The sequence below is a fragment of the Crocuta crocuta genome, unplaced genomic scaffold (assembly GCF_008692635.1).
Source record: "Crocuta crocuta isolate KB4526 unplaced genomic scaffold, BGI_CrCroc_1.0 scaffold24, whole genome shotgun sequence".
In the NCBI taxonomy this organism is placed as follows: Eukaryota; Metazoa; Chordata; class Mammalia; order Carnivora; family Hyaenidae; genus Crocuta; species Crocuta crocuta.
The window spans coordinates 572,444-599,195 of NW_027530974.1; the positions used below are offsets into that span (position 1 = coordinate 572,444).

The following is a 26,752-nucleotide window of genomic DNA, read 5'->3' on the forward strand; positions in this document are numbered from 1 at the left end:
TGATAAAGCAATAGATTTTGTGCTGAGAATAACATCTCAAGTTTTGTGCTGGGAATAACATCTCAAATTCATTTCACTGTACTCTGGTTTGGGAACTGACCATTGAAGGAGGTCAAAGAACCCAATGGAAAGCTTTGAAGGCTGACTGAAGATATTCACTAAGAACATCTTCCCAGCCAGCCAAATGTGGCCACCAACTGGGTGGCCAAGGAGTCCTTACCACTTCAGTTGGTCGGTAGTATTTGAGATCCACAGTCACATGAATTTTGCCGGTCTCTTTACATCTGCCCACTTCATTTTCATTCTTTCCTTCCCACCTGTAAATGAGATAAACACTTAATCAGCCTCTAATTGCTTGGGAGCATTTGCCATGTTATAGTCCCTCAGGACGGCTCAGCTTTCTCTCTGCAGGAGTATATAAGCTCATTAACTACAGGAACACAGCTGATGTGTCACCATGTTATCAGAGCAACAGTGACTTTTAAAACCTTTCCAGATCTGTTTCTAAAGGGTGATTTTTTTTCTTTCTTTTTAAGAAAATCATGATGGGTTCAGAAATGAGACTTCAGAAATGAACAGATTAGCCAGAATAAGGAAGTGGGCAACCTTCAGGGATTTCAAAGATTTTGTACTTCTTTAGACTATTCTTGATAACATCAATTATTATGAATTAATTAACGTCTTCTGTCTCCCTTTTATTTACTTTTTAAAAAATTTTAGTGATGTTTTAGGGATATTTATTGTAACTTCAATGCACTCCATTTTGGAATAAGTTTCATACCCTAAATTAACTATTCATCTCATCTCTGTATTATATACAAGTTCCCTTGCTCTACCTGGTCAGCACTAGGTCTCATTAACAAATCTCAGATGATTAAACCTCCAAAAAGTACACAGCTGGTTTACTGCTTGCTAAGAGAAAGCATATTAGCATCAGCTACAGTGTGCTTTGGACTTGGATTTTTCTTCCTTAAGCATCCACAGTTGAAAACAGTACCCCCCTCAAGTCTATACTGTGCATTATGCAGTATATGCTCACAAGTTTCAAGACCAATTTATTTCTGGAATTCTATTTTATGTTCTCATTAAAATTTTTCTTGATCACTTATTTTTGAGAGAAAGAAAGAGACAGAGCACAAACGGGGGAGGGATAGAGAGAGAGGGAGACACAGAATCGAAAGCAGGCTCTAGGCTCCGAGCTGTCAGCACAGAGCATGATGTGGGGCTCTAACTCATGAACTGTGAGATCATGACCTGAGTTGAAGTTAGACACTCAAACCGACTGAGCCACCCAGGTGCCCCTATGTTCTCATTTTTAAAGAAATGAAGGGACTGGCTTAATGTTAGCCTCTGGATTTCTATAACCTAATATTCAAACAATAAACAATACTGTACAATTAAAATTATTTTTACAAATGAAACTTTTCAGCAAAGAAAGAACAGAAATTACAAAGTAATGTTTGACTTCCATGCTTATTGCAAGAACTAGTCTGGTTTATCAGTTGGAGAGGAATCCTATGCCAACAGGACAATTCTGCACTTGATCTTAGCCAAAAGGCCGAGAAGCGATTCCAACAGGACAATTCTGGATCACAGTCACAGTGGGGATCAAAGGAAATTGATTAGAGCATTATATTAGTTGCTTGACCGTTTCATTCACATTTGTCATTGAAGATAAATATTAAATATTGATCATGGTTGTATTTTGACATAGCTGGGTATTAGAGACATAAATTGCCCTTACAAGCTTTATTTCTGAACAATCACTGGAATGTTCTATCCTCAATTTACTTTTTTATAGCAGAGGGATAATATGTCATTGTTGGGAAAAATCAGTTTCTAAGTACATTGAATTTGCCAATGGACTCAAGGCAAATATGAAAAACATCCCGTAACACACAGGGAATCATAGTAGATGTTGAACATAAAACTGTACAATTGGCATTATATTAATTGGCTGCATCAAAAAAAAGGTGTTTGGTAATTTACTTGTTTGTGGAAAATTCACATGGATATGATATGCGGATGCTTTAGAGCATAGCATGCAGGTAGGTTGAAAATACTGTAAGATGAGAAAACTGGAAGTGGTGATAAACTCTATACATCTCTGATGGAAAAGACCAGATCTTGGCACATATCTGCAGGAAGTGAGAATAGCTGGTAAATCCTTATTTAAAAAAATGACCTAGTTAATTTTAAAGTAAAGTGCTGAAGTGGAGCCTTTTTTTTGGTAAGGCTTTCAGTGGGTAAAAGGACATTTGTATCTCATAAGCATGTTTTTATTTTTCATGTTTTATACTCACAAAGAGAAATCAGTCCAGCACTGTCTTTCTGACAGTATCTCCCAGTAAACTGAAAGGGCTAAAAAAAAAAAAAAAATCACTGCTAATAGTTTTACTGTTTTCTCCTATGGTAGCTGGGTATGTAATCTATAATAGGTCAAGCTGACTTACGTGCACACATACATATCCGTAATTCTGTCTTTCATACTGATAAATCTGCTCAGATGTCACCAACTTGAGAATTGGTGATTCAAATCTACTTTTCATTGATTTTTTTGAAACCACACATGAACACACACATATTTAAGTTGATAAAGGCCTAGGAAAGACCTGGAGAGCTAGACTGGGGAGGGAACATGTTGGACAGGAAGGAATGAGGAAAAGCCAGCTGTGCCTTTAGAGCAGGGGCTGACAAACTGTTTCTGTAAAGAACCAGAAAGTAAATATTTTAGGTTTCATAGATCACAGATAGTCTCTGTTACATAGTCTTCCTTTCCTCCTCCTCTTTCTGTTCTCTTCCTCCTCCTCCTCTTCATCATCATCGTCATTCTTTTAAACTACCCTTTAAAACTATAAAAACATCCTTATAGGACAGTAGAAAACAGGTAGGGTTTGGCCTGTAGGCCTTAGGTTGTTCACCCCTGCTTTAGGTTATGAATTAATGGTATATCCTAATCTTTAACTTAAAGCACTTAATTCTTGTTCATACCAATAACTTGGATTGCTGGGTCAGCTTCAATTTTCCTGTTTATTGGTTCTCTTTGACTGCTCTGCAGCCATATTCTGTTCTGCAATCCCACATTTGGGATTTATGACAGTAGTTGAAATGGGAAAGACTGACAGAAGGAATCTGCAGGTTATATTTCAGTTTGATGCCATTTGGGCACCTGTGTGTATCAGCTCTAGGCCCACTTCAGTCTCTGAATACTGTCTGCAGGGCTGCCATCTTATAAGTGCTGTCTACAGTACCACATTGCCCCCACTACTAATAAAGTTGCATTGAATAATTGAGTGTAACCAGGAAATGGCTCAATGCAGAACTGAGTTGGCAAAAACTATTTTGTAATTTGCACTAGGTCTGCATGAGGGCAGTAAGCAAAAGTTTCGGCCAAGGTCCAAAAAACATTCAGTTACAACAATACACAAAACTTGTATTAACAAGTAAAAGGTAACAGCTAACTTGTCCTAACAAGCAATGTTATGACTCAAAAGCAGAGCTGGGATGTTAATGAAATGAAGGTACCTTGACAGGGAATAGAGGATTCAGTTAATTAAAAGGAATTGCTACCCACCAATTTAGATCAACAGCTTACTGAGCAGAACTGCTGTATAGTTAGTTCAATTTTTAAAATACACCGTTGGCTCTTAATAAGCATTAAATTGCAATAGAAAGTATTGAAGAATAACAGAATCAAGCACAATAAGGAAAGATGACGTGCTTATATTAAAATCTACTCAACTAGGAATTCCTTTAAGGAACAAGAAAAGCAAAGTCAACTGTATTAAGTCAAGTTTAGGAGATAGAGCTAAAGTGAGGGAGGGCACGATGCATTCCTTATAAAAACCTGAATATCACAAAAGCTCTCAGGAATTATTTTAAAAAATACTATTAAAGATGTAGATATGGAAATAGGAGGTTGCCAAAGGCTAAAATTTAGAAAATGACACAAAATAGTCCTAGGAGAATTATTAGGTTCTGTATAAAGGTGGTGATTTGTACAAAGTTTTGCTCCTTTTCCAAGACCTTTCAAAAAGGAATACACTCAGAAGGGCTAAAAGGACAAGAAGCAGAAGAGAAGCCAAATTCTGGAAGCGGGAAGGCCAGATGGATGAGTGTTAAAGGACTTATCAGAAGCCCTGGAAAACAGACTCCTAAGCCAGCAGTGGGGAAGCTGAGAATGAACCCAATTTACATTTGCAGAAGCCCTCAGATGTCAGGAAGTGAGGGCGGATTACAACTTTCCTTGAGAAGCAGTGTGATGCCTAGTCCCCTCTCAGATCCCACATCGCTTGGCAACTGCCTCACCCTCCCTGCAGAACAAGGTCCCAGGACTGAAGGTCACTGGGCTTGCGAAGGGTAGGGCCACGAAGCTGAAAAAAGGAAAAATCTAGTATGTGTGCAGAATGCTGAGACGTCCAGGCCGGCCCCAAGGTGCTGGCAGCCAGGCATGTCTCCTTTCAGGCAGGAGACAAGGACTCTTCCCTGGGGATCAGGGATTGTCCAAACTAAATGGTCCTGTCAGGTCCCCCTATAAGTGACACAGTCAACAAACTCTATGTTCTCAAAAACACCTAATTAGCTTTTTAGGCGTCCACTTTTAAACATGAGTAGAAAACCAAGGGCTACCAGACAGACATATGGGGAAAGCCATATATAGGAAAGAGAAATCATAACAAAAAACTTGCGGGAAATAGGACAAACAGGAAAGATGATTAAAAAGCAAAACAAAACAGACAAAAACCTCACACATTCCACCATTAATATCTTTAGAGATAAGAAAAGATACCAAAAAAACAAAAATAAGATACTATATAATAAAAGACAATTTGGAAAAAAAAGATATTGGAAATTAAAAAAATGAAAAATTAAAAGTTCAAGAGAAGATTTTGGAGATAGATTGAGGACATTTACCAGCAAGTAGACCAAAAAGATGGAGATATGAAAAAACAGAAGAAAGATAAGAAAATCAGAAGATGGCCTCAAGAGGTCAGTATAATAGGATTTACAGAAAAAGTACAGAAAAAAAGGAAGCAGAGAAGAGCAGATAATTAAGTTAAATCAAGAAAATTGGACAGAGGAGAAGAACATGCATTTGCAGACTGAAAGGGTCCAACAGAGTGCTCCAAATAATGGATGGGACCCACATCACACGAAATTTCAGAACACTGGGACAAAGAAAAAGACAGACTTCCAGAGAGAATACACAGGGACTAGCAGGCAGAATGGTTCTCAGTATCCCACAGGAACACTGCATATTAAAAGCCGATGGAGCAATACTTTCAAAATTCTGAGGGCAAAGTATTTCTAACCGACCAATATATATCATTTACCTTCTTAATTCTGAGGGCAGAATAAAGGTATTTTCAGATGTACTTGGTCAGAAATATTTGCTTCCCATGCACTATTCTTAGAAACTAAGATTTTGCTTCATCAAGGAGTTTTTATTTTTAAAAATGTATTTATTTATCTAAATTTTATTTAAGCCCAAGCTAGTTAACATACAGTGTAATGGTTTCAGCAGTAGAACTTAGTGGTTCATCACTTACATATAACTTCCAGTGCTCATCCTAACAAGTGCCCTCCTGGGGTGCCTGGGTGGCTCAGTAGATTGAGCATTCAACCTCAGCTCAGGTCATGATCTCATGGTCTGTGAGTTTGAGCCCCACGTTGGGCTCTGTGCTGGTAGCTCAGAGCCTGGAGTCTATTTCAGATTCTGTGTCTCCTATTCTCTCTTTCTCTACCCCTCCCCAATTCACACTGTCTCTGTCTCTCAAAAATGAATCAATGTTAAAAAAATAAAAAACAAAAAACAAGTCCCCTCCCTAATACCCATCCCCCACTTAGCCCATCCTCCCACCCAACACCCCTCCAGCAACCCTCAGTTTGTTCTCTGTATTTAAGAATCTCTTAATGGTTTGCCTCTGTTTTTATCTCATTTTTCCTTCCCTTCCCCTATCTTCATCTTGTTTCTTAAATCTCACATACGAGTGAAATCTTATATTTATCTTTCTCTGACTAATTTCACTTAGCATAATACACTCTAGTTCTATCTACTTGTTGCAAATGGCAAGGTTTCATTCTCTTTGATTGCTGAGTAATATTCCATTACACACACACACACACACACACACACACACACACACCACATCACACCACATCTTTATCCATTCAACAGTCGTTGGATGTTTGGGCTCTTTCTATAATTTGATTATTGTTGATAGCATTACTATAAACATTGGGGTTCACGTGCCCTGTGCCCTTTGAATCAGCATTTTTGTATCCTTTGGATACAATTGCTGGGCTGTAGGGTAGGTTCAATCTTTTGAGGAACCTCCATACTGTTTTCCAGAGTGGCTGCACCAGTTTGCACTCCAACCAGCAGTGCAAAAGTGTTCCCTCTTTTCCACATCCTTGCCAACATCTGTTGTTTCTTCAGTTGTTAATTTTAGCCATTCTGACAGGTGTGAGGTGGTATGTCACTGTGGTTTTGGTTTGTATTTCCCTGATGATGAATGATGTTGAGCATCTTTTCATGTGTCTGTTAGCCATCGGGAGGTCTTCTTTTGAAAAGTGTGTGTTCATGTCTTTTGCCCATTTCTTCACTGGATTATTTGTTTTTTTGGGTGTTGAGTTTGATAACTTCTTTACAGATTTTGGACCCTAACCTTTTGCATGATATGTCATTTGCAAATATCTTCTCTCATTCCATTGGTTGCCTTTTAGTTATGTTGATTGTTTTCTTCACTGTGCAGGAGCTTTTTATCTTGATGAGGAAGGAGATTTTAAAAAGATGCCAGGAAATAGAGGACCCAACTCAAGAGACTGGCAAGAGAACACTTCAGATGAGCATGAAGGCAGATCACACAATGCCAGTCTAGATGGCATCAAGTCAGAAGGTTCTACAGGCCCTGCTACAGGAAGACATGACTGATAGAACAAACCACGGACCTGAATGCCTTCGAAGGCAATTTAGACAGTTGGGGCAAAGTCTGGGTGATAACTATATAGTGATAAATATATAGAAAATAAAGGAAATGAAGACAAATGAAAATTATTAGCTCTGTGGTAAACAAATGACACTGTACAGAAAAAAAGTAGTTGTTGTTTACTGGTATGAAAACCACTGATCACTCATGATAATTTAACACTGAATACTAAGCTAGCCCCAATTAAAGTATAACAATAGAATATTCATAGAATGGAGAGATAGGGCAAGGGGAGGAACAGAAAATAAAACCCTCATTTTGAATAAGAGGACGCCAATAGATAATGCCTAGAAGAGGATAAAAATAAAGAATCAGCAATAAAAACATGTTATTTAGAAACATGGAGGTACCTCATCAGGGAAATACAAATCAAAACCACACTGAGATACCACCTTACGCCAGTCAGAGTGGCTAAAATGAGCAAATCAGAGAACTCTAGATGCTGGCGAGGATGTGGAGAAACGGGCACCCTCCTACACTGTTGGTGGGAATGTAAACTGGTACAGCCCCTCTGGAAAACAGTGTGGAGGTTCCTCAGGAAACTAACAATAGAACTCCCCTATGACCCAGCAATAGCACTGCTAGGAATTTACCCAAGGGATACAGAAATGCTGATGCATAGGAGCACATGTACCCCAATGTTCATAGCAGCACTCTCCACAATAGCTAAAACATGGAAAGAGCCTAAGTGTCCATCAACGGATGAATGGATCAAGAAGATGTGGTTTATCTATACCATGGAATACTACATGGCAATGAGAAACAATGAAATCTGGCCATGTGTAGCAACATGGATGGACCTTGAGGGTGTTATGCTGAGCGAAATAAGTCAGGCAGAGAAGGACAAATACCATATGTTTGCACGTATAGGAGGATTAGGAGGAACTTGACGGAGGAACAAGGGGGAGAAGAAGGGCGGAAATGGTGGGGGAAAGGGAGAGAGGCAAACCATGAGAGACTCTTGAATGCTGACAAAAACTGAGGACTGATGGATGTTGGGGGGAGGAGGGATGGGCAAGGAGGAGGACACTTGTGGGGATGAGCACTGAGTGTTACGTGGAAACTAATTTGACAATAAACTATTTGTAAAAAAAAAAAAAAAGAAACATGGAGGTAAATGCCAAAGTATTCAGCTAAAAGAGTATAATAGAGTGCAAGAGGATTTCCAGAAAGAGAACAGAAAAACATAGACAAGAGTAAATACTCTCTTGAGGTAAATCAAGACAATTTAACAGAGCAGAAGAACATACTTTTCCAGATGTAAAGTGCCAAAACAATGGCCCACACAGTGGGTAGGAATAGCTGTGAAATGGGGAAGAGGGGGTGGAGGGTGGGAGATTGCTGGTTTGTGACAATTCCTGTTGAATGATTAGAATTTAAATATGTGCTGGTGTAACTGTGGAAAAAAAATCCTAACAATGAAGGAAAAAATCATTTCAAACATGAGTTCACAAACAGGGAACTCTGACCAGAGTTGTTGCCAGCAATTTCCTCTATATGGCCTGCAGGCTCTGTCGCCAGGGCTCCTGCCCTGCCTGCCTCCCTTGAAGACCCAATGTTTCCTCCATATCTCCCCCTCTCACTCTGCCTTCTAGACATCTAGAGGAGCTGATGTTGTGGAGCCAATGACCACCCCAGCTCCCACCTCTCATCCATGGAGGAAAACACTGAAGAGCAGGTAGATCAAGTCTGCAAAGACTGAGGAGGAACCACCTGGGAAGAAGCAGGCAAACTGTAGAGGGTTTGATCTCAGAAACTGAGAGACTGGTGTGTTTGCCAAGAGAGGAAGAGTGCATTAACAACACCAGATGCTGCAGTGTGGTTAAGAATTGGAGAACTGAAACCAGCCCATTGCATTTAGTAGCATGCAGGTCCCTGGGATGGCAGAAAGAATTGCTTTGATGGTGTGATGGGGGAGAAGGTGGACTGAGGTGTGGTAGAGGGACAGGAGTTATAAGGACAGGGAGATGGTGAGGAGGCAACTCATTGGTACGTTTTGACAGAACATGGAAAAGAGAGGAAGGGAATGAGTATTTACAGGGGTGCCTTTTTTAACAATGTAAGGATATGAAAATGTCAAGATATTGATGGGATGGAGCCATGAAGGACAGCTGAAGGCTGAGAAGGGAGAGATAACTGATAGTTTCTTGGGGAGACAGGAAGGCTGAAGCCCAAGTCCAGGAGGAGAGACTGTTTCCAGAAAGGAGAAAGTTCTCAGTGGAACAGGAGAGGAGGACAGAGTATAATTTTTATGTACAGGGAACCATGGTTTTAATCACAAAGTATATGCTAATTTATGTATGTATGAGGACTTAGCTATGCACAGAAAGACAACATTGCTATTTAAATGGAGATTCCTTTCTCCATTCATGCTCAGTGAATTTTATTTATATTAATAAGGATAATTGTTATTAAATACTGGGGTTTCACCTGTTACATGCAATTAATGAATAATAACTACAACAAAAAGTGTAAAATTTAAATCCATTACACAGCTGTTCATGTTACTTGTTAGAGTAAGGACTACCTTTACGTCATGCTTTCCATATCATGGACCTCTTGTGAATGCCAATTGATGAATCCTCACATCAAGAGTCAGACACGTGGTACAATCTGCAGTTTACATGTGGAGAGAAAGGAATTTAGGAGGCTCAACAATTTAAGGAGTCATTAGATGACACCTTTATCTCACACAGTTGGAATAAGCAGAGTGGGTGTGGTGCCCTCTTCAAAGGTCATTGTCATTTTCATGGGGAGACCCCTCCCAAACATTACTATCAGTAAGGGTTGTTGATTGGTAAATGTTTCCTTGCTTTCTTCTTTTTTATCAGTATTACTGAGAGACTTAAATTGTACTTTGAAAGTGTCTTTTCCTAATGCTTTATCTTTAGGAAATCTTTAGGAAATTTGGTATGATTAACTCAATGATAAAAGCTTTATGTGATCACATCTAATGAGGGTAGATCAAATAGGAAAAAGCCCAGAGACTATTCTTCTCAGCTGTAAAATGGCAGTGTAGGGAAGTTCAAATGCACAGCTGGGTTTTAAATGAGCCTTGGTGTTTCTATACTATCTTTGCATGGACTCCTAATCATGCTCTATCCACCTGCTTTTATTTATTTTTAACTCCCCTGGTGCATCCTATCCACTCTCAAAGAATTTAGGTAGAGTTTCTTCTGTTTTATAGGAGTAAGCAAAATGAATGGAGGTCTTACTAAGGGGCGGTAGTGGGAAGGTGCAATTAAGGGCTAGTGTTTGAGCTCTGTATGAGTCTTAGCCATAGCTTAGGGCCTCTCTCCTCTGTGCCTACTCTATTCACTCAACCTTATCTATCCATCTCTCCTCCTCCCACCTCCCACAAATCTTTGCTGAATACCTATTAAGTGCCTACTAAAAGTATTTACTAAGGTAAGCCAGGTGCTAAAGACACAGGTATGAGAAAGCTAAATGGTCTTTGTCATTAAGGGGCTTAAAATCTAGTGGCCACTCTAATATAGTTGTATGAATGATGGTAGAAGGTACACAGAGTGCTACCAGAGGACAGGGAGGGCACCTAGCAAGACTTGGTTGAGTGTAGGATGTTGGGCTACGGAGGATGTCTAAGCTGAGACCTAGAGAATGAGTGGGAAGTGGAGAGAAGCAGAGGGAATAGTAGGTGTGAGTATCTCTCAATATGCCCCAGTGTGGTCTGGCTGGTCCAACCCAGTTTATCAGCTTGCCTATCGCCCACATACAATTTACTAACTCCTGCCTCCATGCCTTTTCTCATGCCATTCCACCCACTTGGAATGCTTTCCCTCTTCTTAACTACTATCCATATCTCCCACTTTGGCCAAGAGCCAGTTTAGATGTACCTTTCTGCAGACATTGCTCCAATTGTGATCATGGTGACATCACTTCAGTACTGATAGGATAAATGTGCACAATACTAACATCTATTTGTGTATATTTGTAAGTAATGCATTGTTGGCCAATTAGAGCCTACATGACTCAAAGGAAAGGAAAGGTCTTTTGATTCTCTTAGATGGGTTTCACTTTGAGAGAAAAAGTGGAAAAAATAAGCATATTTATGGAGCATTTACCACATCTTAAGAACTATGCTGACTGCTTAATTAGGTAACTTATAAAAGAAGCATTTCTTCTAAGGATTAATGGACACTTAAAAAACTTAAACTGACTTATGACCCAGTGAATTACATCAACTATATATGAAATGGAATGAGGGTTGCTTCAGCCTCCAAGACACAGCATGAAATTAGGGCTCAAATTAGATCTGATACATGTAAACAATTAAAAAATCTGCTGTTTCAGTAAAGGTTCACATCACTTTAGGGTGTTATATTTTGGGAATTTTTTGCATGTTAAAAATTCACCTATCTTAGAAGTTTACAAAGAGAAAATGATAATAATAGAGTTTAGATTTCTCAGGGGAGGGAGAGAAAGACAAAGAAGAGAGGAAGGAGGGAAGGAGGAGGGGAGGCAGGGGGAGAGAATCATTTTCAATGATAAGTTGAAGCTTATATGACAAAACAAATCTCTTTATTGTGACTAAACATTATGTAGATATTTTTGAAGGCCTGGGTCTATTTAGAGTATGAACAGAAAGTTCCCATAGTACCTACTTTCAGGAATAGGCTTTCTGTGTAGGCTTCTCACAGTGTTTGATTTTTTATAGCTCCAGTGGCAGATACAAAGTGATGACGACCAAAGGTGAGTTATATTTCTATCATTCAGTCTCACAGATTTAGTCAACTTGGTTAGATAGAATGGACACCACAGAAAGATGTAGCAATCTGGAGTTAAAGCTTTCAGTTGCGAGTTAAAGCAACTGGGGGCTCAGAGGTAGCTGGTTGAAAACAAATGCAGCCATGGGGACCTACATTTAAAGTTATGAAATCTTCATAGAGGAAAAAATGCATAGCACAGTGATTTTCCTCCTTCTGACTTTACCCCTAAATAGAACCTGAGGAAGTAGGTCTTAGGAAAATTCTGTTCAACAAAACAACTGATTAGAGGGATCTGTTTTCCCATGATGCAACCTAACACCATCATAGGCTCACCCAATTCTTGAGGAATGCTTTATAGCAGATACACCAGCCACAGGGTTACAAGATTCACACCCTAACCTCTATCCACAGGTCTTCCTCTTTTTACAGTCCTCCGTACCCTCATCCTCAATGTCCAGAGGCCATAAATCCCACCCACCAGGAAATAATTCCCGATTAGGAGAAGAATATGCATGGGCATAAAATGACTTGTTATCTCAACCAGGAGGATTTTAGAAATGAGTTTCTTTCTAAATGAATAATTTCTTTTTAAATAAATAATAATTTTTGACCCTTGTTGTTTTTACCCAAAATGTAGACAGATTGCCACAAACTATGATAAATATTTCCATTGTTCTATAACAATGGATATTCTATAACATCTTTTTCCCCCGAACATGGATGGTGGAGTTCACAAGGTTGTAAGCTATTCTTACAATACTCTTCTCAAAATTTAACAAGATTAATGACAAAAAATTAGTCAAGAACTATCACTTTAATTGTAGGAGAAAAGTGCTTTCTTTTCAAATTACTTAGTAATAAGTTGATGGGAAAGTGAAAGGCAAAACATAACACTAAAAACAACCCGAACAATGCACCCTCCTCCAAATAAACAAACATCCTGTAATGTTCTTGGAAAAAAAACATCTATTGTCATAAGGGTGCCTTCTTAATACAAATGACCAAATGAGAATTACCTTAAATTTTATCAGGCGTGCACGTGGTACTGATCTATTTCCTTCAGGATCTTCTACTCACCCAAACTGAAATGAATATGCTATTTTTCTAATAAATTCAAAGCAAAAAAATCACTCAAATGATATCAAAGATTTAAGAGCAAATATTGGTGCCAATTCTAAACATATAGATGGCAACACATTTTAAAAGTTTTTTCAGTGAAAATTACAACAGTTTCAAAAACAATAATAGAATTAGAAAGTGATAACAGACCTTCAAGCAGCTAAAGTGGGAAAATTCCAGATAATGACTGGTATGTCTGATATGAAAATCATGTAATAATGAGGTAAAAAAGTTCAGTTTATAGAAAATATACCTAATTTTCCTTTAAGCATATAAAGCACAACAGGTAAAACTGTGAGAGGGCAGAAAGTTTTCTATCTTAATTGATGGCATACTAATCAATCTCTCTCTTCCCTTCTAAATCCAATTGTTCACCAAATCCTATTGATTCTAAGTCTTTCTCAGATCAGTCCACCTTCATCTCCACCTCCATGTCCTTGTGTATTTTAAGGTCCTTATCATCTCTGCTTAGCAGCTCTCTGGGGTAGGAAGCATAGTGGCTTCTCTATATAGCTGTCACCACCATGAGAGAGGGAACCATGAAGAATCCAACTAGCAGAAGTTAGGGTCACAATGAAGGCTTTTCTGGACAAGCTGGCTTTTGGCTATCCATCTGGACTCAAGTAAGAAGGTATCACAGAGCATCTACTACAGGCATGTTGTTGAGAGCACCGAGGACACTGGTGATTGAGACAGATGCCAGGCCTGGCTCATTCGCTTACAGCTGTGGATCTCAAAGCACAGCAGGTGCTCAAAGAACTATGAGTGGTGCTACAGGTTAGGGGCGATTTGCTTCTAGTGACAGAGCTTACGAACAAAACTGCATACAGTAAAGATTATCATCGAAAGGTCCTTCAAATCTTGCTTTTTCCCCATCGGAACATGGGCTCTTGAATGCTTAAAAGCCAAGGTTTGGCATCTTTTACTCTCTTGGCATTCTGTTTGGGGCTTCCCTTATATAGAGGCATGTGGGCCTGGATCTCATTCTGCAAGTTGTTTGCTTATGATGTGATTCTACTGTTAGCATGCAACCATCACATTAAAAAGGTTTTTTTTTTTTTTTTTGAAGGTTATAAACAAGTAGGATGAAAAGTGCAATATAGAAAGTGCTTTGAATCAGAAAATCCCCAGTTTAGATCTTGGCTCTATCACTCACTAGCCGGGTAACCTTCAGAGGATGCTTAACTTCATTGTGCTTCAGTATGAAACAGTGAAACAGTGCCTCAGACCTGGAATTAAACTGAATAAATGGGCAGCTCATAGCACACTTTTGGGGCTCATACTAACTGATCATTAAATGCTATGGTGAATCTGTTATTTTTATCTGCTTAGCACCACTTTCTACTTTTCTTCTATAAATAATATCCTGCTGTTGGGGAAGGACCTTGATCCTCTCCTACTCAGGCCATGGACTTCTATGGGGCTGCCAAGCACAGAATTCTGTCTCTATAACAAGACAGGGCCTAGGCACTGGCCCCATACTCTGTCTTCAGTGGTTATCATAAGGCCCAGTGGGGCCAGCCAGAATCCTTCCTCAGTCTTCTTTCTTAATAACTATCAAAAAGATTCTAATCTTTATTTACTGTGTTAGTCTGCATCCCCAGAAATGCTATCAATGACGTCCTCTGCCATAGGAACCTGCTGAGGGAATGAAGGCAGCATTCCAAGAAGCAGAGAGAGCCCTGACAGACCTCCAGGCCCTGGACCTGAGTGTCCCTCAAAGTTTAGTTTCACTTCCTTAAAAACACAAAAAAATTCTGACTACTAAAAATGCTCATTCACTCGTCTCTCCTTCCTAACTACTTTCATTATGCTTAAGGCTTTGTTTTATTAGCATGGATATTTCACACATTAAAAAATAAGAATATATATATATACGTATATATCATCCTTTATAACTCAACAGAATACCCTTAAAAATAAAATGTCATGCTTGATTCCTTGAGAAAACACAAAGTGCACATATTTTTACAGTATAAGATGTTGCCTTCATGTAGAGTCAGAGATATTAATTTCTTCTAAGGTATACATTTTAATAAAGCTTTTTGAAGGGTTGTTTAAAAGCAACATGAATTCCATATTAAAAAAGTGTAAAAAAAATCTCAGTCTCAACCTAAGTAATCTACAATGCATTTTTAAGTCCATAAAAGAATATGGACAATTTTATTGAAACATGAAATATCTTCTGTAAAATATGAAATTGAGGGCATAAGATTATCTAGATGACTAAATTACACTGCAAAGATTATTATCTGCACTTTTAATTTTTGTTCAAATTTTCAACTTGCAGCATTGTATTTATAATAAAAGACCAGATATTTGCCTTCACATCATGTAATTTTTCTAACTAATGTTAATTAGTTTCCTACAAAGTGCTTTTATGGTAAACAAATTTATAAGTCAGCTAGCTAGCTAGCTAAGTAAGGAGGAAAATGTAAGTGAATGAAAAATGATTTATACAAAGTAACTCTAATTAAAATTTTTGCTCTAAATACTACAATTCAGAAACAAAATTACCTTAAGACTAATACAAACAAGGACATTGGTCATGGGCTTATGGACTTTTATACAGTCTTGGGATTTAAGCAATGTCAAATGTTTCAAAACGTAAAATATGATAGGGAAGCATGTTACATGTTTCTAAAAAGATAAGCTTTAGACATTCTCCAATTTTCAGATTATTTTTGACAGATTGCTATGATAATTTTTGAAATAAGCAAACTATAAAGTAATAATTAGTTCATTTGGAAGAACTTGATTCATCAACAATTGGTGGGATTTGGTACCTAATGATTAATAAATAAACTATACTTCCTTAGACTCTGAGGAGACTTGTATTAAAAGCATAGCATCTCATCTCATGTTAGAGATTGGTTTAGTTATGGTAGGACCAGAAGCAATTTCCAGAAACTCTGGATTCATTCTTTGGACATTCCAGTCATCTTTTGGTCTACCGCTTTCAAGCCATATAAGAGAAAAGAGGTATGTAGGACCCTTGCTTTTAAGATTTCTTCATCTCATCTTTGCACATTCCTGAACTTATTCATGGCAGAAATGGAAAGTCCAGAGAACTCTTTTTTACCTCAATTTATCAGATAAGTTCAATCTAATTGCAATCAAACTCAACTGGCATTTAAGTCATCTTACAAATCCTGGGGATGTAAGGGACAGAATGGAAAAGGAAGAAAAGGAACAAACCAGTTACAGATGCCCACTGAACTTTTCTCATGGGATGCCCTGGGATTTTTTAAGCCTTTTCATTTTTAAGCAATTACTCCCTCCCCCCTGCAAAAAAACCCCCTAAAATCAAATTCCGCAGCTTCCACAAATTATTTTTCCATTGTAGACCATTAAAATATTGCTTTATTTACAAAATGTCTGACACTGTACTGTCCAGAATGAAAGGTACAGAAAGAAAGGAACTAGAATTGCATTCTGTCTTGAAAGAGCCCACTGTCCAGTCTACCAGGGAAGGAAAAGTCACAGATGACGGAAAACAAAGTAGAAAGTGATAAGAGTTTGGACTTGGTGATTGTCAAGGTTCATCTCAAACTTGAGATTCCGTAATTCTCTCAGGCTTTGACACTCAAAGTGTGTCTGTGGACTATCAGCACTGGCATTATTTGGTATCTTATTAGAAATTCAGAATCTCAGGCCCTGCCCAGACCTACTGATTCCAAATCTGCATTTGAAAAGATCTCCAAGTGATTCACAGAACATTACAGTTTGAGAACCACTGTTCTACGGGAGATAGATTCAGCAAACAGGTGTCCTAATTCTGATAAATGGCTAATTACTTCTCAGAAGGGGTCAGGTGTTAGAGATGAATGTCTCATTACACCCATAATTTCTATCCAACTACAACCAGCAAGCTTGTTCCTCCTACAATTGCCTTTCTCTGCAAAGTGTCAACGTTCAGTTCTGTCTGGTCACACAAAAATGAAACATTTCTTGTCCCCACACATATAATCACTTGTCTAATCTTGTTTCCACATTTTATGTTTTCCTTGTTTTCACTGCCGACCAATGTTTTCAATCAATTGGACACTTTATTAATAGAAAATACTTAATATAAAGCTTTGGAAGCATCGGGGAATGTTTCAGGTGCTTCAAATATATTTAACCCATTTAATCTTCACTCCATCCCTGTGAGATAGGGACTCTTATTATCCCCATTTTACAGTTGGGAAAATGGAGACAGAAATGATAAATGACTCCCTCAGGAAGTTGTAGAGCTGGGATTCAGACTCAGGGAATGTGGCAGTGGGACTGGGCTTTTGCAATAAAATATTATGCCACACTGTGTACAGATAAGGATGAATGTCTTAAGACTGAAATTGAGCAAGTCTAAAATAAAGAGATTAAAACAGCATCCAAAGGAGAAAAAGGACACTCCCAAAAGTCTAGAAAAGCATGCCTCCCCAAACTGTAATAGTACTATGAGTTACTGAGGTATATAATACTATCCTTGGCCTTCTAAGCTCTGTTCAGATCTCAGTATGTTTTCTTTGCTCCTTTCTGCCTGGTTTCTGACTGTGTGGACACCGTTCCCAAGAAGGACTTGCTGGCCTGTCAGAGCTCACAGCTGCAGCAGGGACTCTGAAGCACAAGAAGCGGTCTTGGCTGTAGCACATAAAATTGCCTGTGGCTTCCTTGCTCTTCTTCCAGCTGAGATCGGTATGCTGATGCATGGGGCCCAAAGAAGATCCAGAGGAAGGAAATTGAAAAAAAATAAACAATAGAACATAACTCGCAGACAGCGTTCACGAAGCCATCATGATTTTATTATCTAGCCCTGAGAAGGAATTTTATATTTTCAGACAAACTATGATGAATATGCATTGTAAGCATTCTGTTCTCACAACTCCAGTGATAAGACACAGAAAGACCTGAAACAGGTTCTGGGCACACAGGTGGTAGGTAGCTGCTGCCACTCAGACGACTTATTAAAGGGACAAAGCCAGGTCTTTAGTTCATCTAGAATGCTTAGCGCTTCATATCGATCTCTTTTTTCTGGAGGAATTTGCAAAAAGTTTTTTTACCTTACCAAAATTTTATATACCACTCAAAGGCAATTTTTAATATACCACTAAAAACTTGATTTGTGGTTAAGTCTCCCTTCTGAAACAAAATGAAGGCCATTGCCTGAAATTTGAGACAGATTTTACTGAAAATGACTCAATTGCTTTCCTGGGCCTTTTCTACTGGGGGAGAAACTGCCAATGGCAAGCATTATTTCAGAAGAGAGAGAGGGAGTCAGACATACCAAATATCTGTTGTTCAGGTTTGAATGACAGAGGAACATTTCCCAGTGGGTGAGCCACAGAACTCTTGTTTTTATAAGATTTTAATATAAACATAAAAATTAAGCTTGGAAAATTCTGGGTTAAACAAAGTTAAATAGTTTCTTTACTGGCAATTCTCCAAGAGGGGTTACAATATTCAGTATGTTCTAAATGAAGAAGACATGAAATGCTTTCATACACATCTCCTGGAATAGCATCCTACTTTGTGAGAGACTAAACTAGGCCAGAAAACAGGCATGGAGCTCATGGGGAACACAGGTCCGAAGAATGGCCTGGTGACTGAAAACAGAAAATTAGCTCCAAAATGGGAGAATGGCCAAGTCTCATCTACTTCTCAAAGAAAATCTTCTTTGGGGATTCATTTATAATACACCCCTAATTAAAAAAAATGTGTGTAAGGTAACTTCCTACTATAAAAGGACACAAGTTCCTCACAGAAAATTTGAATACAGAGCAATATATACAGTAGAATATTAAAGCTGCTCATAATTTCACACTGTAGAAACTGCCATTATGTTTTCTACTAATCTTTTGTAGGCATAGTTTTAGGGAGTTTAGATCATACAACAGATCTAAACTTGTATCCCTTCTTTATTTAAACTTAACATCGTCATAATCATACTTCAAAGTCCTCTTAAACATTATTTAAAATTTTTTCCTCATGTTTATTTATATTTGAGAGACAGAGAGAGAGAAAGCACGAGTGGGTAAGGGGCAAAGAGAGAGGGAGACAGAATCCAAAGCAGACTTCAGGCTCTGAGCTGTCAGCACAGAGCCTGATGTGAGGCTTGAACTCACAGACCATGAGATCATGAACTGGGCCAAAGTCAGACTCTCAATTGACTGAGCCATCCAGGTGCCCCGCTCTTAAGCATTATTTTTAATAGCTTGATAACAATTGATTACAGTCACTTAAACATTTTTTGATGATGGCCTTTTGAAGTTCCTTGCTATCTTTTCCTTTTATATAAAAGACAACTTTACTCAGGTATAATTTAGAAACAATAAAATGTCTAACAAACAGTAAAATTTGATAAGTTTTGAAAAAAGCATACATTCATGCAACCACTACTAGAGTCAAGATATGAGACATTTCCACCACCACCCTGTGCTTTTCTCCAGTCACCACCCCAAACTCAGCCCATCATGCTCAGGCAACTACTGACTGGTTTTATATCAGTCCAAATTATTCTTTCCTAGAATATCCTATAAATAGAATTATACAGTATGTACTCTTTTGTGGTTGACTTCTTTCACTAAGCAATTATGCTTAGATTTCGTAAAATCATTAGATTTTAAAATTCATCCTAGTCCACTCCTTTTTTTGTAACTGCATAGTATTCTACTGTACAGACACACCACATTTGTTTATTCATTCACTAGTTGACTGAATGTTGGGGAAAGCAGTGCTTTAATTAGGAATAAAGCTTTTATAGATATTCATCTCTAAGTGTCTATGTGGATGTTGATTTTTATTTTTCTTTGGTAAATGTCTAGGAAAATTGCTGGTCAAATGATAAATATAGATTTGAATTTATAAGAAAGCCAAACTATTTTTCAAGGTAGTTTTACCATTTATACTTTCATCAGTCATGTATGAGAGCTCTAGATGCTACAACATCCTCATCAATACTTGACACTGTGGCATTGTGGTCATTCTAAAGGGAGTGTAACAGTATTAATTACACTGTGGTTTTAATGAGCATTTCCCAGTTGACTAATCATGCTGAGCATCTTTCCATGTGCCCAGTAACCATTTGTATCTTTTCTTGTGTCAAGTTATCTGTTCCGATATTGGACCCATTCTTTAATTGAGTTGGCTTCTTGTATAGATATAAGTCCTTTGTCTGATGTAAGTATTATATCTCCTAGACCATGCTTGCCTTTTTATTTCTTAATGGTCACTTTTCATAGAGCAGAGGTGTATTGTTTGTTCGTTTTGTTTTTTGTTGATTTTTGTGTGTTTGTTTTTGGTGTAGTGTTCTCTTTTCTTTTTCTTTTCAAACTTTTATTTAAGTTCTAGTTTGTTAACATACAGTGCAATATTGGTTTCAGGAGTAGAATTCCATGATTCATTGCTTACATATAACACCGAGCGCTCATCAATAACAAGTGTCCTCCTTAACACCCATCTCCCTCATCAACCCTCAGTTTGTTTTCTATCTTTAAGACTTTCTTAAATATATTAATATATATATATATATATCCCACTCTCTTTTTTTATAATGAGCAGAGGTTTTTAATTATGATACTCAGTTTGTCATTTTTTCCCTTTTATGGTTCTTGCTTTTGGTGTCCTCAGAAATCCTTGGTTTCACCCTAAATTCATACATTCACTGCAAACACACACAGCAACCAAAAGGCATAAAGAATGATAAATGAATTACATGAAAATGTAAATTTTTTTGCTATTTGAAAGGCACTAATAAGAAATTTAAAAGGTAGTCATATACTGAGAGCATACAATTGCAAAACATAAAAACTCTTATAACTCAACCTCTAGAAAAACAACTTAAGAAATCTTTGCTTACAGCAAAGTTGCAAAGCCTTTCCCCTGTATTTTCATCTAAAAGTTTTTACTTTTAACACTTACAGGTATATCTAATAATCCTTTTCAATTAATTTCTGTGTATGGTGTGATTTATGGATTGAGTTTCACTTTTTTTCACTCATGGTATGGCTGTTCACGATTCCAGCACCATTTGCTGAAAAGACTATCCTTCCATAATTTATTACCTTGACATCTTTGTAAAAATTCAATTGGTACAGTGTGAGTCTACTTCTGGGCTTTACAATCTGTTCTATTGACCTATAAATCTATCTGTGAGTATCACGCAGATTAAGTGTTAAAAGAAATTTGATCTATTTCGCTCAGCATAACACCCTCAAGGTCCATCCATGTTGCTACACATGGCCAGNAGAAATTTGATCTTCTTTTTCAAAATTCTAAATCGTTTGAAGTTACATACAAATTTTAGAATCAGCCTGTAAATGTCTACTAAAAAAGACTATGATTTTGATTGTGACTGCATTCAATTTATAATTTGAAGAGAATCTATATCTTATCAACATTCAGTTCTCCAATCCAAGAACATGGCGTATTCCTCTATTTATTTAGTGCTATTTTGGTTTCTCTCATCAATGTTTTTTTCAGGTTGTAGTGTACAAATTTTTCATATACTTTATTAAATTCATTTCTACATATTTCATTTTTTTCTGATTCTATTATAAGTGGTATTGTGCTTTAAAAAATTTTTCAGTTTACGATTGTTCACTGGCAGTCAATAAAAATAAAATTGATTTTTAGGTACAGATTTTGTATCTTGTGACATTGTTAAATAAATAAACAAATTGATAAATAAATAATTAAAAAGTTAAATGTTAGTTTAGTAGTTATTTTGGTATAACGCTTAAAGTTTTGTATGTACTCCATCATGCTATCTATGAATAAAGATAGATATACTTCTTCTTTTCATTTATTTCTCTTGTTTTATTTTTGTCTAGGATCTTCAAGACAAGTTTGAAAAGGAATAATAAAAGTAGACATCCTTGCCTTGATCTTGATTTTTAGGTGAAAAGCATTCAGTCTGTCAACATTAAGTATGATGTTAATTGTGGGGTTTTCTCAGAGACCATTTATCAACTTCAGGAAATTTCCTTCAGTTCCTAATGTGTTGAAAGTTCTTTTTTAAAAAAAATAATAGTCACTGAACTTTTTCGAATGCTTTTTCTTTTTCATTTTAATGCCTTATTTATTTCTGAGAGAGAGAGAGAGACAGAGAGACAGTGTGAGCAGGGGAGGGTCAGAGAGAGAGGGAGATACAGAATCTGAAACAGGCTCCACACTCTGAGCAGTCAGCACAGAGTCTGACATGGGGCTTGAACCCACGAGCCATGAGATCATGACCTGAGTCAAAGTGGGAGGCTTAACCAACTGAGCCACCCAGGTGCCTCAGAATTACACTGATTTTTAAATGTTAAACTCATCTTGCATTTCTAGAATAAATCCCACTTGGTCATGGTGCACTGACTTTTTATATATTGCTAGATTCAATTTGCTAATATTTTCTTAATGGTTTTTTGTTTCTATGTTCATGTGGAATACTAGCCTGTACACTTCTTTTTCCTGTCATATTTTTGGTTTTTACTATCAGGGTAATGCTGACCTCATAAAATGAGTTAGGAAGTATTCTCTCTTCTAAGTGTGTCTAGTAAGGGTATTTCTTTCTTAAAGGCTTGAAATTAAGTTCTTTAATAGAGATACAACAAGATTTGTATTTTTCTTGAGTCAGTTTTGGCAATGTTGTGTCTTTTATCAAATTTGTCTAGTTCTTCTAATTTGAAAAAGTCATTAGCAAAAAGCTGTTCATAATATTTCCTTATTATTCTGTTAATATCGGCAGGATATATAGTGATGTTCCTTCTTTTATTTCTAATATATATAATTTGTGTCATTTTCCCCCCCTCATTAGTCTGGATAAAAGTTTATACAGATTTTGATTATACTGTTTTTCTCCACTATTTTTCCACTTTCTATTTTTATCAATCTTTATTCTTGTGTTTATTATTTCTTTTTTCTGTTTGTATTGGGTTTAATTTGTTCTTCTTCTAGCTTCTTGAGATGGAACCTGGATAACTGGTTTGGGATCTTTTTTTTAAATATTTGTGTTCAAAGCCACAAATTTCTCTTTCCCACAAATTTTGTTATACTGTTCCCATTTTCATTTAGTTCAAATATATTCTAATTTCTCTTGTGATTTCTTTGACCTGTGAGTTATTTAGAAGTGTGTTGTTCAATTTCCAAATGTTTGGGGATTTTTCAATATTTTTCTGTTACTGATTTCTAATTGAATTTCACTTAGGTCAGAAAACATATTCTTGCAATTTTAATATTTCAAAATTTATAAACTTCTCTTATGGCACTGAATATGGTTTATGCTGGTGAATGTTACAAGTGTATTTGCATATATATGTATCCTGCTGTCTGGGCCCACTGGGTGGTATGCTCTACAAATGTCAATTTGGTCAAGTAGATTTATTATGTTGTTCACGTCTTTTATATCCTCAAAGATTTTCTGTTTACTTGTTCTGTCAGTTATGGAGAGAAAGGGTGTTGAAGTATTCAAATATAAAGTTTGTCTATTTTTCCTCAGTTCTGTCAGTATTTTGAAGTAATGGAAATGAGGTATATATACATTCAAACTGTTATGTCTTCATGATGAACTGATCCCTTTAAAATTATGAAATGACTCATTCCTTCTAATAAGTGAAGTCTAATTCATTGAATATAAACATACCTACTCCACCTCTCTTACAATTTGTGTTTGCATGTTTTCTGTTTTCATCTTTTAACCTATGTGTTTAAATTTAACGTGTGTCTCTTGTAGATACCATATTGCTTTTTTATCAAATGCAACAAATCTTCCTTTAGAGCATTTACAATGGATGTAATTATCAATATATTTACTATTTGTTTTATGTTCATCCCATCTGTTATTTGTTTCCATTCTCTCTTTTCTTTCTTTCTTTTATTTTTTTTATTTTTTAAATGTTTTATTTATTTCTAGGAGAGAGAGAGAGAGAGAGACAGCATGAGCAGGGGAGGGTCAGAGAGAGAGGGAGTCACAGACTGAAACAGGCTCCAGGCTCTGAGCTGGCAGTCAGCACAGAGCCCGATGCGGGGCTCGAACCCAGGAACCGCGAGAGCATGAAAGTCGGACGCTTAACCAACTAAGCCACCCAGGCGCCCCTCTTTCTTTCTTTTAGACTGAGCACTTTTTAGGATTCTATGTTAACTCCACTATTGTCTTATTGCTATTTTTTGTTTTGTTTTTCGTAGTCTCTAGTGTTTGTAGTATGCACTTTAACTTACTGCAGCCTATTTCTGAATAATTCTGTGTCAATTCACATCTAGTGTATCTTACAAACAATATAATGATGAAATGCTTCTGTCTTGCCCCATACTTTATGCTACTGTTGTCATATAATTTATTTATATGTATCATAAACCTCCTAATATATTCTTATGATTTTTACTTTCAACCAATTAATTTCAAATTTTAAAATGAGTGAATAACCTTTTATGTTTTCCCACATATTTACTATTTCTTGTGATTTTCATTCCCCCATTGAGACCCACGCTTTGAACTGGTATCATTCTCTTTTTGTCTAAATGTTTGCTAACAATATACCATTTCGGCCTTGTGTGTTTGAAAATAGTCTTAATTCACCTCCATTTTTGAAATAGCTTCCCTGGGTATAGGATTCTAGGTTGTAGGTTCCTTTCAGCAGGTTAAAGATATTACTCCATTGACTTTTGTCTTACATAGTTTCTGATCACAATACTTTCTTTCATTTGTTCCTCTGTAAGTAATTCTGTTTTTTTTTCTGGCTGCATTTAAGATTTTCTCCTTAGCATTTAATTTTAGTAATTTGACTGTGATGTATCCTGATGAGATCTTTTTATTTCTCCTGCTTGGGATTTATTAAGCCTCTTAAGGATCTGTGATTTTATTGTTTTCACCAAATTTGAGGAAATTTTGGCCAATATCTAATTCTTTCTCCGTGCTGTACCCCTTTTCCCCCTGGGACTTCAATTACATACATTAGGTGGTTGTTTGCTAATGTAACAAAGGTTACTGAGATTCTGTTTTGTTTTCTCCAGTCTTTTTCATTTCTGTGTTTCATCTTGGATCATTTTTACTTTTACTATAAGTTCAACAGTATTTTCTGCAATATTTAATCTGTTCTTGATGTCAATAGTGAATTTTTCATTACGATACTTAATTTTCAATCTCTTGAAGTTTCATCTGGCTATTTCTAAAATATATGTTTCCCTCTTCCTCCTCACTAAATTCACGTTTTTCTTAAAATATTTGAGCATACTTACAATAGTTATTTTAATATCCTTGGGCACTCTCGTAACATCATCTTTATTATTCCTCAGACTGTTTTTATCGATTGATTTTTCTCTTGATTATAGGTCACATTTTTCTGCTTCTAGACACTCCCACTAATTTTTTTTACTGTATGTTGAACATTAAGAATTTTATGTTGTTGAGTCTAGATTTTACTGTCTTATTTTGAAGAACATTGGGCTTTGTTTTAGTAAGGGGCTGTTCTTCGTGTAGAGTTTGATCCTTTTGAAGTTTGTATTTAAACTTTCTTAGCCTATATCTGGAGTAGCCTTTAGTCTCAGGATTAGTTACATTACTGAGACATAGTCCTCTAGAATCTGAATTGTTCCTCTGAGTGATGAACAAGGTCTCTCCAATAAGGCTGGCCGAAACACAAAATGCTTCCCAGACTTGAGTAAGCTCTGAGAAATGTTGTTCCGTTCCCAGCTCCCAAGAAGTTCTTTGTCTAAGCTTATGGAGTTTCTTCTTGCACATCTACATCTTATTCAGTACAAACTGAATGGGGTCCTTGTGCAGATTTCTGGAGTTTTTCTTTGTAAAGCCCACCTTTCTAGAACTCTGTCCCATAATGTTAGGTGATTCAGACTCTCTAAATTCTGACTTCTGTCTCCTCAACTCAGCAAAGCTGTTGTTCTCTGTTGGAGGGCCTCTTCCCCGTCCATGGTTGACACGGTGCCTCCAGGAAGAGGCCCAGAGTGACTGCAGGGCTCGCCTCATTTGTTTCTTTTCTATCAGGGGTCACAGACTTGCGCTGCCTGTTGTTCAATGTCTAAAATAATTATTTCATATATCTTATGTAGTTCTCTTTTTTTAAGACAGAAGCTTTAATATGATTCCTGTCATTCTATCATAGCTCAAAGTAAAAGTCTTTTCTTAGACTTCAAAAATGAATCTTGGTAAACAGTTTGGCAGCTCCTCAAAAAATTAAACATATATTTACCATATGACCCAGGAATTCTACTATTCAAAATAATTAAAACCAGAGACCCAAATGGATATTTGAATATGCATGTTCATAATAGCATTATTCACGACTGCCAAAATTTAGAAGCAACCCAGTGTTCAAAAAAAAAATGAATGGATAAACAAAATGTAGTATACACATACAATGGAATATTATTCAGTCTTAAAAAGAAGTGAAGTGCTGATACAGGGTACAACATGGATCAATCATGAAGACATAAAGCTTCATAAAATAGAAATAAGCCAAACACAAAGGACAGATACTGTATGATTCAATTGATATGATGTACCAAGAATAGGCAAATTCACAAAGTAGAATGGAGGTTGCCAGGGCTGGTGGGAGGGGTGGATGGCAAGTTACTGTTGAATGAGTTTAATTGGGGAAAATCAAAAAATTCTAGAGTTAGATGGTGGAGATTGTTGCATAACACTGGGAATATACTTAATGTCACTGAATTCTGTACTTAAAAATGATTAAAACACTAAACTGTGTGTGTGTGTGTGTGTATGTGTGTGTGTGTGTGTGTATACAACCACAATAAAAATGGTGCCAAGACAGAAACCTTTATCTATAATAAAGGATTTTGGACAAATCTTTCAAATATTCCAATAAAAATCTGACAGCAATATTTGCATAATACAACAAATAAATGCAATTCATGATTATAAACTAGATCATTTTGGTATAAAGTATAGTCTTGGCCCAACTGGCAAAATTCAAATGAGATCTG

The 26,752-nt window shown here is 36.9% G+C and overlaps 1 protein-coding gene across 1 annotated transcript in view; it reads right to left on the bottom strand.

The window, feature by feature from the left end:
* The window catches only part of GMDS (GDP-mannose 4,6-dehydratase), a 536,248-nt gene that overhangs the window by 1,828 nt on the left and 507,668 nt on the right, over positions 1-26,752 (bottom strand). Inside the window, exon 9 of the mRNA XM_077769970.1 lies at positions 221-317. Within this exon, the coding sequence (XP_077626096.1) occupies positions 221-317 (97 nt within the window). The remainder of the gene's footprint in view (positions 1-220; positions 318-26,752) is intronic.